The 20,330-nt window shown below is 48.6% G+C and overlaps 1 protein-coding gene across 2 annotated transcripts in view; it reads right to left on the reverse strand.

Annotated features, from left to right (window-relative positions):
* The window catches only part of AGA (aspartylglucosaminidase), a 339,637-nt gene that overhangs the window by 119,681 nt on the left and 199,626 nt on the right, over positions 1–20,330 (reverse strand). For both annotated transcript variants that reach the window (XM_069631452.1, XM_069631451.1), the window contains one exon: positions 15,251–15,358. In XM_069631452.1, coding sequence (XP_069487553.1) covers positions 15,251–15,358 — 108 coding nt within the window. The remainder of the gene's footprint in view (positions 1–15,250; positions 15,359–20,330) is intronic.

A 20,330-nucleotide genomic window follows, 5' to 3' on the forward strand; every position in this document is an offset into this window, starting at 1 on the left:
GACAAACTGAGTAACAGGAAGCCTCAAGTGAGGCTGGCTTTTTTTCTCTCTGCACACGCTCCGATAGCATTGGATCCCTTACTATAGGACTCATTTGAGTGCTAGGTGACCTTCGCCCTCAGAGGCTGTTAAGATGAATTTCTGAACTCTGACTTTGAGGGGCAGGAGGTCAGAAGGCCAGCCTAGTTTCTTGGAACAGGCCTCTGGACAAGCCAGACCAATCAGGACAGCTATGGGGGCGTGGCCAACGGGCTAAGCATGGAGACGTGATCTCTCGGAGCTCCTGGGCCGCCAGCAGTATCCTGATAAAATCCTGCAAAAACGATGAGTACGAATATAAAACGACACCTGCCGCAAGCGCGAATCTCCTGCAACAGATCGCTGAAGTAAGGTGGTGTATCGGCAACCAGAACCGGAGAATTCTAGCGAAGAAAATTCTATGGCTGGCATCGTATCGAACCTAAGATGGCCGCCGCGCACCGAGAAGGAGGGGAAAGAGCCGCGCAGACGAGCAGCTGCTGAAGCGGGAGGTGAAGAAGTGAACCCAAGCAATTCGGAAATCAGCAAATACAGAAACACACCGACCCCTTCGCGGCACTGCAGCATCGCTGAGACAGCCAGCGGGAGCCAAAATGAGGACCTTCCCCCACACCCAGACACCCCCCCCCCGAGAAGGACGGAGCAAGGCAAGGGAGAGGCGTCGGTGCTCCGACGTGGGACGGACAAAACGGGGGTGAAGGCAGACACGTACAAGCCGGCTATCACGCCGTACTCCGCACCCGAGAATCAAACAAAATCGAGGTGACTTCAAGTGGGAGGTGTTGCCCCCGGAGTCGAGCCGTGCTACGGACTCCCGCACCCTGATCCAGGCAAGGCATAATCAATCGCAGGCGCTCCGTACAACATTGAGCGCCCGCTGACTGACAACAAACTTCTGTAACCGAGAAACACCTGACGCTGCAACAATGTACCGATAAGGAGAAGAAGAGGGGTTGGGGGGGGGAACGAGCACCGCACAAGGAGTCAGGCGGATTAAACGGCGTGAGGGGAAGGAAGAATCCCCCCTCCCACCCTGTCTGTACCAAGGACTAGGCTGACATAACCCATGGGCTAACATACCAGGCAGAGGGCTGCCACAGTGAAAGGAGAGGACAAGGGAGATACCACGAGCAGACAGATAGTAGCCACCAGGCAACATCCACAAACGCTCCAGGAAAGCAGGAGCATGGGACTAGATGAGCTAATAAACCCAGGCTGTGGCACGAAGAGTGCAAAGCGGGTCAAACAGGCCCGAAACTGCAAGGCCAGAAACAGGAAGAGGCACAGGGGCAGGAAAAGAAAGAGCTTACCTCCAACCCTAATAATGGAGGGAAACTAATCCCAAATAGCACCCACCACCAGAGAAAGGACTGAAGCAATCCCCATAAGCAACCCACTGCAACAAATCGGTCCACAAGGGGACGGGAAGATTGGACACAGCAGTCCTGTTACCAATCCTACAGACAGGGCCACTCAAGCTGCGCGCGCCATGCCAAACAAGATTATTCAAGTACAACAGAACCCCAAATAGACGTGAAAGCAACGGCACCAACAAACAACACAGTTGGGAAACCACGAACACGAACACAGGGTGAACCACACTTGCGCTCCGAACCCTGACAATAAACCCTGTACTTTAGAGCAGCAACGGGCCAACACACAATTGTTGTAATGGGCAGAGATAGGGCTAAGAAAGCAGCCAATCAAAGCACAATGGAGCAGTATACTACCTCCACCCCGGCTCCGACAGCGGAACCAAACGGGCCTGATGACACTCAAAACCCTGACGAGAATATATCCCCAAGAGACGTGATGAACGCCATCTCCAACTCGCAAGCCTCAATGGAAGTCAAAATGGATGGCATCAGCGCAGAGGTCTCCTTGCTGCGCCATGATCTCCAGAAGCTCTCATCCCGCACCGGAGAAGCTGAGACACGGATATCTGTTGCGGAAGACGCTGAGGGGCATGAACCAACAAATGAACAGAGTACTGGCACGCATCAAAGTGCTGGAGGATAGGGTGGAAGAGGGAGAAGGCAGGTCAAGAAGAAACATTGGCCTGCCAGAAAAGGGCGAGGGGGCAAGCATGGAGCTTTTCCTGGAGCAGTGGCTTGCAGACTTATTTGCTCCCAAAACCTCATCAAAGTTTTTCTCAATAGAAAGAGCGCATCGGATCCCAACTGACAGACCACCTCCCGGAGGACAACCGCGGACAGTGATAGCTAAGATCCTCAATTACAGGGATCGAGACGCGGTGCTACATATGGCCAGGACAAAAGGAGCGATAACATATAATGGCTCCAAGATAGGCTTCTTTCCAGAATTCACCAGAGAAGTGCAGAAGACGAGACAATCCTTCGATCCTCTCAAGAGGCGCCTCCAAGCATTGAACGTGAAATACGGTCTACTCTTCCCGGCACAACTAAAAATATTTCATAATGGCAAGACGATACACTTCACGGACCCTAAAGAAGCATGGGCCTGGGCAGAGCGTAACCTGGAAGGAGACTGGGGCCTGTGGAAACGACCAGAACCCGAAGAAATAGACAACAACCCAATCAACCACCGGAAGAGCCACCATGACGAGAAATGGAGGCAATCCCACAGAGGGGGGACGAATAAACACAAGAAATGGACAAAGAAAGGTACAAAGATCCACTGTGCAGTATCAGATGAAAGCCGCCTGAGAAGCACACCAGACGGCGGAAAACGCATCTCATAAGGAAGCTGGCGGCCCACGACCCGCCACAATACAAACCCCCCACAGCACCAAGTGCACACTGCGGTATACCTAACACCAAAGTGACAAGAAGCATGCATCATTAGTTAGTTTAGTTAAACTTTTTTGTTCAATGGGCGACAGATGCTTCAGTTGGGGTTGGCGTATAGGGAGGGGGAGTTGGGAGTTGAACAAGTTATCAGTTGGCACTCGAAACAACACGGCTCAACGATCACAGAGAACATAATTAGACAACAAGGCATCTCAAATATAACTCGCAAAAATGGTCTCCTATGGAAGCAAGGGCTACCCGCACAAAGAACTGCACCAAAAGAGCAATGAATTCAATAGGGACCAACACTAAGAAACTTACCTTCATGACATGGAATGTGAACGGGCTAGGAAACAGCATCAAGAGATGGCTAGTTATACAGTATATAAATAGGCATAATCCAGACATAGTGCTACTCACCGAAATGCACTTGGCAGGCACAGTGTGCCAATTCTTCAAGAGAACCAAGTATCGGACGGCAATCCATGCAGGTTTCTCCATGGGCTCGAGAGGGGTACTAATACTGACAAACAAAAGAACCCCAATTGATATAACTAATGTAAACCAAGACCCTGGAGGCAGATATGCTTTCATACAAGGCACACTGTGGAACCAATCCATTGCCATAATGGCGGTCTATTCTCCCCCAGCACTCACGACAGCCTTAATAGAAGATATTACACCGATCATAGTTAATAATGCAGCAGAAATCCTGGTAATAGGTGGAGACTTCAACGAGTTAATGAACGTCAGAGAGGATCGCACACATAAGGGGAAGAAGCCCAATAATACCAACTAAGCTTGCAACCTTCACAACAGCACTGGGCCTGAAGGATGCTTGGAGAGACCTCAACCCAGCAAAGAGACGATACCCATTCCACTCAGGCGCACATGCGTCACTGTCAAGACTAGACTACTTCTTTCTCCCTGGCGAAAATATACACAAGGTAATGGATGCAACTCTGCACCCCTGTGGGATATCAGACCACTCCCCACTGACGACGATGCTTGAGACAGAAAGACCCCAAACCCCACCGAACTGGCGGCTGAACGCAGACTACCTAGGATTTCCAGAACTGACAGAGAAGATCCGAGAAGCATCTGCAGCATACTTCGAATTAAATCAGGACTCAATTAGTGATGTAGGGATAGTATGGGACGCATATAAGGCACCCTTGCGAGGCGAAGTGCTGAGCTGGACGGCTGCACACAAAAGGGCATGCAGGCAAGAAGTCGAAGATGCAGAAGCAGAGGTGAAACACGCAGAGGCGAAATACACAAACACTGGAGCAGCGGAGGGCAACATATCCCTACTAGTGGCACAAAAGAAATTGCACAACGTTGCACTGACCTGTGCAGGCGCACAGTACCATGAGAGCCAAGCTATATGAGACAGGAGAGAAGGCTGGCAAGATGTTAGCATGGCTGGAGAGGAGAGATGAGGGTCACCGCCAAGTGCGCCACATTGCTATCACAAACACAGAATGGACAACAACTGACCCAGGCATTGCGGAAGCCTTCGCAACATTTTATGAGGCGCCGCATGCTCCTCTGATGTCCCCGACAGATCCGAGCATACTGGACACACTGAACATCCCTGCACTGACTGCTGCACAGAGTATAAGCCTGGAAGCAGAAATAACAGAGGAAGAACCGACAGCAGCCATCTCCCAGCTCCAAAATGGGAAAACCCCGGGACCCAATGGCTTTCCGGTGGAAACATGGAAGAAAATTGGTACCGGAGAAATAGCGCCCCACATGTTAAAAATGTTCCTACATTCAAAAGAGAAAGGAATTCTCCCTCCAGACTTGAAAGGCCAATATAGTAGTGATACACAAGGAAGGCAAACCGCCAGATGCATGCAGCTCCTACAGGCCGATCTCACTCAAACACAGAAGCCAAGATATTAGCGAAAATACTACCCAACAGACTACAACCAGTAATAAGCTCTCTTGTCCACCCAGACCAATGTCGCTTTTTGCCACAGAGATCCACGCGAATGAACATTCACACCGCCATTGAAAGGTCACCATCCCTACAAGATTCACTAGCTCTCCTCGCTATCGATTTTGAGAAGGCCTTCGACTCGATACACTGGGAGGGACTATGGCACATAATGGGTAAAATGGGATTTGGCGACCATTTCACAAGCTGGATCAGACTCCTATATAATGGCCCGACAGCTGAGATCAGTGTGAATGGTTGGACCTCACGCAGCATTAAATTGGGTAAAGGAACCAGACAGGGTTGCCCCCTCTCAGCGATGCTATTCGCACTAGCAATTGAACCACTGGCGATAATGCTGAGAGAGTCACGGTCCTGGAGGGGGTTTCACTGGGTGCAGGACTGGGAGGATCGAGTGTCCCTGTATGCTGACGATCTATTGATCTATTTAAGTGATCCAGCAGTCTCATGTCCCATAGTCACAAATATATTAAACAGCTACGGAGCATTTAGCGGGCTAAGAGTGAATTACAATAAATCCTTGCTATTTCCGATCAAGAACCCTGATGCAATAGCTATAGACGATTGCCCATATAAAATTGAAAAAGAACAATTCCGATACCTCGGGATACAGATCACGACAGATCTCACACAATACGCAACCAAAAACCTGTATCCGATTAGAGATAGATCTGTGAATGACGTGAAGCACTGGATGACCCTTCCACTCACTCTATTGGGAAGAGCTGCCCTGTTTAAAATGCTGGCCCTGCCCCCGGTTTCTATACATCCTGCAGAACGCACCATTATATATACCAAAAATGGAATTCCGCAAAATAGGAGACACTCAGGAAACTGTTGTGGGGAGAAGGACACCCTCGAATCGCACTAAAAACCCTGCAACGCTCCGTATGGGAGGGTGGTATCAGGCTTCCCCATTTACAAACCTAATACTTGGCATCCCAGATGTCAGTGGTAAATGACACCCTACATAATGACCCAGCACTGCCACACATCAGAGCAGACAGCCAGAGGGAACAGGGGATAACTCCACTAGAGAGACTCTACTAAAGGAAAACACGACCAGCCCCGAGCACAACAAGCGGCCAAAGAACACAGATCTGGATAGATGCACACAGACACTTGGGATGGGAAGGGAAGGTCACACTCAAACAACCTCTGTGGCGCAACAGGCACCTACCAGAACTTAAACTCCCCAAATGGGCAACCTGGGAAGCAGCCGGGATAGGAAAACTAGAAGACATAATACAGCAGGGGGAAATAATAACATTCCAAGAACTGTGCGATAAATACAACCTACCAGCCACAGAACATTTTCACTATAGACAGATGAGACACGCACTCCTCACAAGTGAGATAGAATTCCATAGCATGCCAGAGTGCACTCCGATTGAGAGGAACATAGTCATGGAGCGAATTGACAAAAAAATCATCTCTACAATGTATAATGCGATTACCTCATTCGCCCACAACAGAACTCACAGATCTTAAAGAGAAATGGGAAAAAGATGTGGGACCAATACAACCAGAGGACTGGACCACTGCACTCATGTTCCCCAGAGAAGCAGCAATCTCGGCCAGAAACAGACTGGTCCAACTAAAGATCCTACACAGGGTATATTACCCAGGGGAGGCCCTACACCTGTGGGGGAGAGCGACAGATCCCAACTGTCTACGATGCCACCGAATGAGAGGAACATTATTCCATATGCTATGGGAATGCCCACAAATCCAACACTTTTGGCAGAAATGCTGTGATAGGCTCTCAACAGTAATTGGACGAGTGATTCCAATGGACCCTAAACTCCTAATATTAGGGATAGACGCAGACAGAGATATCCCGATTTGAGAAGTTCATGCTTGCAACAGCCACAGGGCTTGCCAAAAGGAATCTGGCCCAGATATGGGGCTCCGACTTGACCCAACAATACGAGAGATGGGTAACAGATGTTGACATGTGTGTCCCAATGGAGACAAGAGTGTACACCACCAGGGGATGCCCAGGGAAAGCGAGTAAGATATGGCAAAGATGGGAAGACAACTGAAGACGACGAGGAAAGAGTGGGACGCCTGATCAACTGCTGTAATCGTAATGAACCAGGCAACTAATAGGAACCCATAGACTTAATATGCCAAACATGTTATTTTATATGTGAGAGCCAATAATAGAAAACGTGTGAATATCTGTGTGATTGACCGTGTCAACTAAGTTTTAGTTGTTTATGTCTTGTTTGTATTTTTAAAAATAATAAAATGTGTTATTAGAAAAATCAGACAGGTGTTATATCAAAAATATAGACACATTTATTACAAGGCCTTTGTAACATAGACCATAGCAAAAGAATCACAATAACACTAAGTAAACCAACACAACACTATCAAAACAATGTATATTCAAGACCATTTTGGTCTTAAGGGGTTAAATGCACGAAATATGTCGACAACCTAGATGGGAAGGAAACGGGCAGTGCAGATAGTCTTTAAGCCCCTTCGACATCGGCAACACACCTAACTAAGAGGCATTCCAAGCCCTAAGAAGAGAGGAGCCTTGTGCTCATTAGTACATGCAATACAAGCGCATGCGGTTGTTCCAATGGGCGAAAATAGGGTCTCTTTAGGGGTCTCTCGCAGCTCGGGAAGGTGGATGAGGCGATGAAGAACAAGTTCCCACTATTCAGGGAGGGCCTCCACTTGAAGGCGGAGGCAGTTCCAGAGAGCAGGATGTAGTGGCTAGTTCGCACTAGCTGTGAAAAGGAGAGGGACCCCCCCCCAGGGGCCACTCATGCGTAAAAGGGGCCCTTGGTGCCAGGGGCCACCGGTTAGTGTTGGAAGTACTCACCGGTCCCAGGCGCACTCAGACCCAAACTTCACCCGTTCAGTCCACTCGGGTTGCAGGCTTGAACACAATAAAAAGGACGTCTCTGCGGCTTTCAGTACCTGAGATACAGCGATAATTCCCAAACGGGACAGTGGCGATTTCTCCGCTCCGGGTGGATGAATCGCCCAGTTTCACAGCAGCCGGCTTCACGGGCAAGAGGGTCACAAATGCGGTGTATTTGCAAAAGACGTTGCCGCGGCAGGGCAATACGGTAACCGTGTTTACTCCGGTCCTGGCGACTTGTCTCACTTCAGACCTGTGAATGCCAAGTGTACGAAATTCGGTGTGAGGGTTTCGGGGACACAGAGCTAGCAGTATGACATGCATTAGTTACCGTAATAGCATTTCTGATGATTGTATCTGCTTAGATTCACATGCTGTGCATATGTCTGACATCCAGTGGTAACCGCGGAGTATTGCATTTGGTCTTTCGGGGACAGAAAGGGGACATCAACATAGGCGTGTCTGTAACACTATCCCTATCGTGACGTGTAGTGTACCCAAAATCCCTCACACGCTGAGGTCCCTCCGATTGTATTTTTTCTGCCATGAGGGATCCCAAGGCTATAGCGAGTACATGAAGAAGAGAGAAGTAGTAAGACGTCTATGTTCCTTCCACCCGAGCGGGGATGCAGGGCGGGCACATGTGAATCTAAGCAGATACAATCATCAAAAATGCTATTACGGCAAGTAATGCATGTCTTCTGATGCTTGTTAATCTGCTTGGAATCCCATGCTGTGCATAGACTAGCGAGCAGTACCCGGAGTTGGAGGTGGATTGTGAGAAGGAACAGTAGAGAAAAGATGTCTTAACACTGCTTGTCCCACCTGAGAATCAGACCTAGAATGAGTGTCTAGGAAATAGTCGTTTGTAAAGGTGTGTACAGAACTCCAGGTTGCGCTTTGCAAAAGGATTCAAGAGGAACATTTGCAAAGAATGCTATGGAAGCCCCAGTGCCTCGAGTAGAGTGTGCTCTGGGCTTGAAGGGCAGTTCTCTCTTTGCAAGAGTGTAACATAGTGTGACGCATTTGACAATCCATCTTGAGATAGCTGATTTAGAGACAGGATCCCCTTCTCTACCAGCTGCCACTGAAACGAAAAATTGGTTCGTTTTCCTCAGTGGTTTAGTTCTTTCCAGATAGAACATGACTGCCCTGCGCACATCCAATGTGTGTAGGCTTTTTTCAGCCATGCTAGTGGGATTCTGGAAAAAGGTAGGTAGTTCAATCGATTGGTTCACATGGTTCGAGATGAATTTGGGCGCAAATCTGGGGTGCATGCACAGAACTACCTTATCCCTGAGGACTGTAACAAAGGGGTCTAGAACAGAAAGTGTCTGTAGTTTGCTAACCCTTCTGATAGAAGTGATAGCCACTAGGAAGGCCGTTTTATAAGTCAGGTCCTTTAGACTTGCTTTATGCATAGGCTCAAAGGGCGCTCCCATGAGCCTGGTCAAAACCACATTTAGGTCCCACCCAGGAGCTGGGTGAGAAATGGGAGGATAAATCCTCTTAACCCCTTCCATAAAGGCCTTAATCACCGGTATCTTCCACCACAACATCTTTTGTTGTGATGTGGTGTAGGCTGACAGTGCAGCCAGATGAACCTTTAGGGAACTGAAGACCAACCCAGTGTCCAACAGATGGGTTAGGTATAGCACAATGTGTGTGGGTGAGCAATCGATGGGATTGACACCCTTGGAATTACACCAGATGACAAAACGTTTCCATTTGCTGGCATAGCAATAACATGTGTTAGGTTTCCTAGCTTCCCTGAGCATGTCCATGCACCTTTAAGGGAGCTGTATGTGTCCAAACTATGACCTTAGGAGCCAAGCTGCTAAATTCAGAGTTTGTGGGCATGGGTGGTGTCTCCTCCCCTGTCCTGAGACATGTTGTACGGGCAGGGTAGTTTCACTGGTGGGGAGAGACATTTCCATCAGATGAGCGAACCAGGGTTGGCGGGCCCACATGGGGGCCACTAGTATCATGGTAACTGCTTCCTGGTGCATCTTGTGCACTATCTTGTTGAAAAGGTGAGTCGGGGGAGGGAGGGGGAAGCGTAGACAAATTTCGCTGACCATGTTATCCAGAGACCGTTCCCCTTGGTGCAGTTCTGCGGGTACCTGGAGGCGTAATCTGGGCATTGTGTGTTTTCCAGAGTTGCAAACAGGTCGATCTCTGGGAAGCCCCAGTCTGCGAAGACGTTGGAAACAATGTCTTCGTGCAGAAGCCATTCGTATTCTTCGAGCGGAGGAAAATCTCTGCTGAGCAGGTCTGCTAGAAGATTGAGTTCCCCTGGAACATGTTGGGACAACAGAAACATCTTGTGTCTGAGAGCCCATATCCAAATGTTTTGGGATAGCTTGGATAGCCCTGGAGAGTGAGTGTCCCCCTGTTTGTTCAGGTAATACATTGCCGTAGTGCTGTCCGTTAGAATCAGCACTGTCTTCCCTTGCAGTTGCATCTGAAAGGCCTTCAATGCTTTGAACACTGCTAATAGCTCCAGTAAATTTATATGGTTGGACGCTACTTGAGGGGACCACACTCCATGTGCTGTCTGCTGAAACAGGTGAGCCCCTTTACCCCATGAGGGATGCGTCTGTCGTGAGAGTGGCTTCCACTGCAGGGGTGGTGAAGGTCTTCCCCTTCAAGAGGTTTTCTCTTGACCACCACTGCAGAGATAGAACGAGGGCTGGCGAGACAACTACCAGATCTTACCATTGTCCGCTGGCCTGACACCACTGGCGGTTGAGCCACTCTTGCATGGGACGCATGCGCAGCTAAGCGTGGGGAACCAAGTATATGCACGACGCCATCATTCCTAGCAAACGCATGGATTTGTGTACCGTCATTTCCCGACTGGCTACATATTGAGGGATCTGGAAAAGCATGTTCTGAACCCTCTCGGAGGGGAAGACGAGGCCGTCTTCCGTCCGAATTACAGCTCCCAGAAATAGTTTTTTTTGACTCGGGACTAGACTGGATTTCTTCTCGTTGATCGAGAAACCCAGACTGAAGAGAAGATCTACTGGTTTATGGGTGTTAGAAAAACATTTGTTTTACGAATCACCTGTGATAAGCCAGTCGTTGTGGTAAGGGTAAACTGGGAGGGATAGTCTGCGCAGGTGTGCTGCAGCCACCGCCAGGACCTTGGTATACACCCTTGGCGCCGAAGCAATGCCGAAAGGGAGTACCTTGAATTGGTAATGCCTGTCCTCTATCATGAACCTTAGATATTTCCTGTGCGCTGCCAATATTGAAATATGAAAGTATGCAACTTTCATGTCCAATGTTGCCATGTAGTCCCCTTGTTTCAACAGTGGGATTTCCTCCTGTAGTGTTACCATGCAAAACTTTTGAGGTTTTATGAACTTGTTCGCTGGGAGCAGGTCTAGAACAGGGCGCATGGTGAGGTCCAAATACCCTTGTTTACCTTTAGAATAGGGACGGCTTCTATGGCGTCCTTTCCCAGCAACGATTCCAATTCTCGATTCAGGATTTCCAGATGGTCCGGTGAAAGGCGCCGTGAGCATGGTGGTCTGAATTGTGGAGGTCAGGCGAATTCCATGCAGTACCCGTGGGCGACCGTCTTTATAACCCACTGGTCTGAAGTTATCCCCTCCCATGCCACGAGGAAAGATGTTATTGGCCCCCCCCCCGACCGGGGAAACATGGGAGGGGACCTGGATCCGATGGTCATTTCTGACCTGAGGCTGCGGCTCCTCTTGGACTGGGGCCTCTACCTCTGCCTTTGCTGCGTCGCTGCCCTCTTGAAGGGTAGTATGCAGGACATCCTGAAGTTTGTCCTGTATTGAAACTCCCTGTGCCATAGTTACTTTGATTTGCACGGGACTGCCCTCGAAAGGACCGCCGGGAGTTATTCCCTCTCTTGGAGGGGGGGGGGGGGGGAAGGTCTTTGTGTGATCTGTTGCAGAGACTTAAGAGTCTCATGCTCTTTTTTCGCTGTTTCCAATGCCTCATCAACCGCTTTCCCAAAGAGGTTACTTTCTTCAATAGGCTTTTTGAGGAGGGAGGCCTCAGTTTCGGGTTTAAACCCCGAGGTACGCAGCCAAGCGTGTCTTGAGTAGGGTCCCTTGGGCCAGAGACCTGCCTGCTGTCTCAGCCGTGTCCAGAGTGTTCTTTATAACATTCAGGTTCACCTGCCTTCCCTTGGCTACAATAGAGAGAAAAGTTTGGACGGGTCGGAAGGAGACGGCCGAAACAATTTTTCCACTCTTGGGTTCACTGCCTGGGTTTGAGCTGGTGATACCAAGGAGGGAGCCAACTTTCTCTTGATGGAGGGGAATAGCTTGGCTAGATGGAGGCTTCTCCTTAAGAATATCCTCTACAAAGTCCTGTTCAGGCACAGCCTCTTGAGTAGAGATCTGAAAATATTCAGCTGCTTTTTTCAATATAGAGTTGAAGGCCATTTGGTCATCTACAGGCGAGGCCTGACGAGCCGGAGTAGACGGAGGGGAATCCAAACACAATACATCTTGATGGGGGAAGTGTCCATGGGTCCATTCCCTCGTGCTGAGTTTTTTCCCAATTGTATGTGGCATCCGTCTGTTCCTCCTCATTATTTTATAGAAAGGAAGTTTCTTCCTCTTCATTGTAAATGTCCCTATAGTTGTCCATGTGGACAAGGTCTTCCTGCTGGACAGGGACAGAAGGCTGATCTTCCTGATAATGAGTAGGTTGAAGGTGAGGCTCTCCACAAGACTTTTTTGGGGGAGGATGGTTAAAAAAACTGATAATTCCCTCCAGACGGTTCATACACCCCTCAAATTTCTCCCTTGTCCATTTGGAGGACCCAGAAGGACCTACGGGTGGAAAAACGTCGACTTACGTTTTCCTACGGCGCCGAAAAGTGTCTCTTAGAGAGTTGGAAAGAGGCTCCTGACTGTCCTCCGAAGTATTGTGAGAATCGGGGCCCCATGGCGTGTCAAAGGATTTGTCCGCGGCTTGCCCCATGATTTTCGGTGGAACCGGGATTAAGTCCCACCGCCGCAGTAATTCTCTCGATGCTGTCCTTGATCACCGCTGAATCGGCGTGAGATAAAGGTTCCGATGGTCTATAGGTAGGTGTATTGCCTTCCACGGTGACAGGGGGCCTAGCGGTCGGTTTTTCGGCCTAGTCGTTATTTCTGGGCCTACCGAGGCCTTCGGGACCATCGTAGCATTGGATTTCCGCACTTCCATGTGTGAAGCTTTTGGATTAGTGCCCTCACTTGTTTTAGATTGCCCAGTCGCAAGACGCTGCTGCGGATGCGGGGAAGGCTTTGGATCTGCCTGATCTGAGGAAAGCGCCGAAATTTTCAACGCCCCTGCTGGTGCTTTTGCCTTTTTCAACGATGATGTCAAAATAGGCGCAGGGGTTGTGTGCTTAGGGAGATGCATTTGTACGCCCCTGTCGCTGGGTGTTGTCCCTGAAGCGTGACCAGAGTCAGGCCTTAAGGGGTTGGGGACGGGCGTGGCAGACCTAGAAGTGTCCGCTTCAAGGTCTATTACATACACAACAGATGTTTGGTCATCTGAAGTGCCCCAGTCACTCTCAGCGTGTGTGGCGGTGGGGGAAATGGGTTCCACCCGCGACATACCGTACACGGCCCACCGCTTTACAAAGAGCTCCTTAAGGGTCTTAGGCCAAAGGAGTTTGCAGGCCACACACTGCTTTTTGTCGTGATCTAAGGGGAGACAGGCGTTACACGTCCTGTGTTCGTCCTTCCAAGGATATCTGACCCTACACTTACGGCAGAACCTAAAAAGGAGTCCTTTCCATAGAAAAAAGGGGAAGGTGACTAGACCAAAAGGGGTAGAGAGAGGGAAAGAGGAAAGACATACTGAAAATATGGCCACCCTGACCCCACTCACCCTACTGTAAAGGTCGGCCAGAAGGCCCGACCAAGTGGAAAGTCCGGCCGCCGGATTTTAGGCGCCGAAATCCACTGCCGTAGACGAATCCCCCGCAGTCTTCGTGAAAGATGTTCTTGTGACCGAAGTGACTTAACGGGGAATAACCGACAAGTCGGTATAAGATAAACGTCGTCTCTTATGCAAGAGCTCTGCTATAGGGCGACCAGTTATCTGAGTGGAAAAAAACAATCTGAGGGACCTCGGCACGTGAGGGATTTTGGGTACACTACACGTCACGATAGGGATAGTGTTACAGACACGCCTATGCCAACGCCCCCTTTCGGTCCCCGAAAGACAAGATGCAATACTCTGCGGTTACCACTGGATGTCGGACTATATGCACAACATGTGATTCTAAGCAGATTAACAAGAATCAGAAACCAAGTTTTGAGGTGACAGAGCAAAGCAACTGGGTAAGCTGTCAGCCCACTGGTTGGCCCAGGGACACTTCTGAGAAAGCTTACTTGCAGGGTTTGATGAAGGTGCCGAGAATAGTTGGTCCCCCTATTCCAATGGGTCGAAGCTTCTTCGCAGACCTTCTAGGACGGCCAGATGCAGAGGGGTCCCACAGGACGACACTGGGCTCAGGGTGCCAAACTTTCCAGCGGGTCACCAGCGGTTCCTCGACTCGGCTTCGTAGTTGCAGAATACATGGATCCTATCCTTTGTTTGGCGAGAACTCAGGAGATTGACATGGTATGGGTGTTTTTGGCCTCCTCTTATCCAAAGTTCCCTTCGCGCCTAAACGAAGAGGACCCAATGGGAGATCTGCTCACAAACACTCACTCCATATGTGGACCAATCACGGACCACGGTGGTCCCAGTCATTCAGGGCACTCCAGACTATCTGGCACTCAGGATGTGTATTGCACTCAGAGGTTCCAGCTAACATCCTGGAGGCACACACACACAAGGCATGCAGAAGCCCACGAAAGCATTGGGTTTCATGGGAAAAGTGCATGACCAAATAAGGACTTACCCGGGTCTACTCGACCTGGGGAAGATGAAGGGGCAAGATGGCCAAAGGACAGGACAAAAACCCTTGTGGCATGGCCATTTTGGAGCCAGGCCCCCTATTTGTGGCAAATGCAGTTAACATGGCAGGAAAGGGTTAAACATAATGCGAAAAGATAGCTGCCACCAGTCCTGTCCATGACACATCTGCACAGTTCATAAAAAGTCCAGAGAGAGTAACTAGGGCCTTTGGAAAATGACTATTGACCCAAGTGTGCTGTATGCTAAGATACATTGCACATTTGTTACATGTTGCACAAAAGTTGCAACACAGGAAAATGACTAAGGGAAACAAAGTCTCCCAGTACTGTTTTAAGGGCATGTCAGTTTCCCCATAAAAAGTGAGGAAAGCCCAGAGGAGTGCAGCTGAAGGCTGTGCTTCTCTGGCAAAGTCAGTCAATGGTGTCTGAACAGCAGCAAAAAGTTTGGGGGTGTACACAGAGGGAAAATTACATACAATTATGAAATCTATCCTAACAGAGGCCTTCGGCTGAAGACCACTATCATGGGCAGAGATCATGTACTCCACAATAGTCTCCTCTGGTGCTTCATTAGTTAAGACTTCATCACTAAAAGAAAAAAATAATCCTAAACAAAACTTCGGATATACCAAGATTACAGAATTTGTCAAACACATTTTTTATATAAATCACTTCAGCAAACCTGGGCAAAAACCGCATCATGATATCACCATCTCCAGTGGCTGCTGCAGCTCCAACTGTGCTATCTGCATAGGCACCAGCTCCGGCAATCGGAGAGTCACCTACACGACTGAAAAAATAAAAACATTTGTAAGGCAGGCTCTTCAAATAGATGGCAGTGTTAGATTAGTTGCACCACGGTTCTCAGAATTAAATATACTTTCATTAGCTATTACTTTGATCTCTGGATGGGGCATATTGTTACTGGTAAATAAGGATTAAGAAACTGAGGTACTGGCTGCTGCATTTTGTATGGCTTGCGGGGGCGGGGGTGCAAGGATGTTGTGGAGAGTCCAGTGAGGCAAATATTTCCATAGTCCAGCTTAGAGAGAACCAGTGCTTGGACTGCAGTGTAAAAGGATATGTCCGATTTTGCATAGGAGGTGTAGTTGTAGATTGGATGCTGTAGTGACATTGGCTATGTGGTGTGTGAAAGAAAGGTGGTGGGGTCAATGGTGAAGCCAAGGGATTGAACAGGTGTGGTAAGAGACGTGTGGGTTGTCAATGGCGAGTTCTTGGATCCAAGTGGTGCGGTCAGGTGTGTGCTTTGGGGGGAAGATGAGGGGGTATTCTGTTTTGGAAGGGTCGAGTTTGAGGAAGTGGGTGGCCATTCAGTTTGTGATGGTGGAGAGATACGTTTTGAGGGTGCCGAGTTGTGAAAGGGACACAATTTTGAATTATATTTGTAGGTCATCTGCGTATTGGTGGAAATGTATATTGTGCTTGCTAAGGGTCTGTCCAAGGGATTCAACATACAGGTTGAACAGGAATGGGGTTAGGGAGGAGCCTTGCGGGACTCCATATGTGACAGAGGTAGGTTCTAACCGATAAGGGGGCATGGAGACAAAGTGTGTCCTATCAGTGAGAAAGGAGGTGAACGAGTTAAGTACGGTGCCAGAGAGATTCATCCTGTTAGCTAAGATGTATAGTAGAATGATGTGGTTGATGGTGTTGAAGGCTGCAGAGAGGTCGGGGAGTATGAGTAGTGATGTGTGTCTGTGATGCTGTGGAGGTCATCAAGGATGTGGAGAGTAATGGTCTCAGTACTGCGTCCAGGTTGAAAGCCAGATGGGAAGGGTTGAGTATGTTTGCGGTGATGTGTTGTTGCAGTTGGGTAGTTACAGAGCATTCCATGATTGATGAGTTATGGTAGTATAGTAATGGGGCAGTAGTTTTCAGGGAGCGTAGGGTCGAGAGACGGATTTATGAGGAGTGGCGAGATTTGTCCCATTTTGAGTCTAGTGGGGATAGCACCATGTGAGAGACAGGAGTTGATGTTGAGCCAGTGGGGAGCTAGGGTGGTGATGCAATTGGATGCAGCTTGAGATGGGCATGGATCATCCAGGAAGCGTGCAGGTTTTATTTTGGCAGGGAGGGTGATGCGGGTGTCGTGGCGATGGGGTGGAAGGTGTCTCATGTTTTGGAATGCTTGGGAGTAGGGGTGAGAGGGGAGGGCTGTCGCGATGTGTATTTTGGAGTTAAATTAGTTCATGAGGGAGTTGCATACTGCAGTGGATGGGGTGTGGATGCTGGTTTAGAGAGGGACTAGACAATGTTGAATAGTATCTGGGTACGATTGGTGACGGATTGGGGTCCTTGGATGTAATGAGTGGCTTTGGCATTGCGTACGGCTGTTTTATATCTGTTTTGACAGTGTCTGAGGTATTCACGATCATTGGATGCAGTGACTGCCCAACTAAATAGTCAAGAGTAAAGTGAATGCCATTAAGCAGGAATTTGTGTACATAATGGCAAGTAGCCCAACACACACCTCTCCATCAAACACACCAGAGTGCCTGATGCCCATGCAAATGGCAGTGGTTTGAAGTAAAAATTCCATTGTCAAAGTTTCAAGCCCCTTAATATTTTATGATGGCGTCATTTCTACTTGAGATTTTCCCCAGTAAGGTAGAGACAACTTTGTTAAGCCCTAATTCATTGATGATAGGGCAAAAATATGGATGCGTTTACTGTGCATCCATCGTTTTTGCGGGGCACACAGTTGTGTGACCACACCCATGGTTTGTTACAACTGGCATTTTATGGCTTTTTAATTCATTTCACCTGAAATGTGTGCTGGAAAATGCACAATTTTGACCATTTTTTAAAAACCTTTTCTCAGGAGAGACATCCCCCGAGAACCCTCCTGAGAAATGTGAATCTGTCTCACTTTGCTTGCATTAACTGTTTAAGTCACCAGTGTGTGTTAGGCTGTTGTTCATACATCCAATGAGAGGCACTTTTGAATGCAAACTACCCTCTGAGTTTGTCATCACTGTTGTGTACCATGTTTTACTGCAGCAAGTTCAGCAGAAACACACATTAATTGCTTAGCTTAAAAGATCCCATGAAGAAGTCTAAACTGCAAAGGAAACATTTACTGACAAATTATTTTGTAAAACCATTTTTATATAACTATTAACAGTCAAAATAACTGAGGTAATGCAAACTCTGTACTAATTGGTTCCCGGTCATGTCCAGCAACAGAGCATTTCTTGAAAAGCACGGGAAAACTGCTGTGTGCAGAAGTGGATCTGCTGTTAGACAAGAATTGATGTAGTATCCCTGTGGGAGTCTACACAACCCTTGTCCTCTTGGTATTAGGTAAACCACCTTTTGGTATAGGCCTGTACTACACAAGTTGTTGGTGTGACTGAACAGCCAGGCTCATCTCAAGAGAGGACAATGGCCCTCATTACGACCCTGGCGGAATCCGAAAAACGATGGCGGAAATGTAATACCGCCATCGAATACCGCCCGTTGCGATCATGACCCGTCACCGTAAAGTACGATGCCATTAGCGACACCGTAGTGAACGCCAACGCTAACTGCACCAAGTACGCACACGCGCGCCTTGCAAAACCGCAATATCCGCCATGGCGCAACGGTACGCGAATGCTGACCCCAGCGGACATTCACTTAACGCCATCAAGCATGGCGGAAAGTACCATTCCGCCATGGCGAGAACTACGGCATCGCGAACCAACCGTAAATGGCCCTACTGAGTGCCTGTACTCCACTCCCTGGCCACATTGCACAACTCCTCGTAGGCGCAATGTAGTCACACCATGCAACCAGTGAAATGCACAAGTCACCCATGCATGCCAACGAACAAATGCATGCAGGGGCCCCAAGTGCCCTGTGAGTGGCCATCCACATTTGGCAAGACACCATTGCCGTACTGATGCAGCACAGGCATCTGAAGGTGCAAGTACACCAAAATGAACTGAAAATCCCATGAGACAAAACAACAACAGTCCCCCATCGGTTGCCACCAGTGTAAATCAACATTCAAAGCAGTAACCTGAGGGAGACTGCACCAGCCCTGTACACTTGCCAGTAGTCAAACCAACCATCAGCATAAGCACGTACCACACAACTGTACCCAGAAGCCGGAACCCAATGCAGATCACCTCACAATACATCGCGCCACAAATCGGAATATGCCACATTACTAGCAAAGAATAACGCTACACGGTTAATATCTGAATATAAATTTAATGCACATCAAAATCACCAAGCCCATACAGCCATTTGAACATAAACTCCCAAATGATCATCATTACTGTGGGCTGCATCCGCAATAAATGACCAGCTTCCCCTTGTGTGACGCCCTGTACCTTCATGGTACACAGGGGCTACATCAACGTCCAAAAAGGCAACATGGAAGCGCCTAGGACCGCAGGGCCGTCCCATGAAGTAGGCACTAGTCCAGCTGGAAGGTAGGGATGCTGCTCCTAGCCACTAGTACTGCGTAAGGGCATGTGGCCCATTGGCGATCGTCCCATAAGATCGTAATGGTGCTCCACTGATTAACTCGAAGCTGCAGGTGTCGACTGTAGAAGCCATCTGCAGGAGTGGCGTACAGATGGCAGCGGCAGAAGGGGAGGAGATACCTGTCACCCAAATGAAAAAAATAATAGTCCGAACTTCATATGTATTACTCACTTCATTCAACACACCAAACCTACAACCATATGCATGCTAGCCCACTCATAAGGATCAATTGCACCCAAAAATCACTTGCGAATCATAACGACATAAATCGAGGTGAATACACTATTACAAACGAGTGTCTGTGTGCATGCGCCTGTCAGAACAGGATCCATCAGATGGGATTATCAACGTGCATTGACACAAGTGATTGAAGGCGCGTCGAGACAGGGAGGGTTCAACAAGGGCAGACAGACGATGGTCCCACTATGGCAGCCTTGCATCACATAGCGCAGGGGAAGGGGATAGATTCCAAATAGCCATGTACATGGCAGACTCCCAATTAAATCATCTGTCCATGCATCCATTCATCATTCCCTCATCCCGGTATGAAAACGCCTGAATATTTACTCACATAACATTCGAAATTTCCATTGAGTCTGTGCGTAATGCAGTCTTCAAAATCCACTGTGCTCCTGCCCGGATTCCTTGTGTAGTGAAGTTACATGTATTTGGGAACGTCCTGCCTTATCGTCCACTATGCTATAGCGCATCCCATCCAAATCATATCAATCATTGCATTCCCGTCATGAGCCCTGTCCCAAGGACATTCAACAATAGAACGTTATATTTCCAGTCAGACCTGTGGGCGTCTCCACGCCGCTAGTTGAACACCGAAAGCGCTGTCCTTCGAATTCCTAATTTGCAACATCACGTCGAAAAGGCATCTGTGAACGCTTGTATTCACAAATACATCTATGTAGTGCGGCTGTGTGTGAAAATGGTAACTGGCCTCAATCACTAATGGGACTCCCCGCCCGTCGGTGAACGTCGGTACAGTGCTGCATGAGGGTCCACCGTTGATCGAGCACTACATTCCACTGACCCTTCACAAGTCTGCTCGCGAATGCAAATATAGTATGTGCAACAATGGGACCATAGCAGAATTAACATATAAACCAATATTTCACTGCCATCGGGATTAAGAACATGAATGTAAATGCAAGATGCCATGCGTCGAATTGCAGCGTCGTGTGCGGGACGTGCTCGCACGAAAGGCATTGCAGCTGACACAGGTGGAATGAATCACCACATGTGAAGGCCATACA

Source organism: Ambystoma mexicanum, chromosome 6q (assembly GCF_040938575.1).
Source record: "Ambystoma mexicanum isolate Mex_15411 chromosome 6q, UKY_AmexF1_1, whole genome shotgun sequence".
NCBI lineage: Eukaryota > Metazoa > Chordata > Amphibia > Caudata > Ambystomatidae > Ambystoma > Ambystoma mexicanum.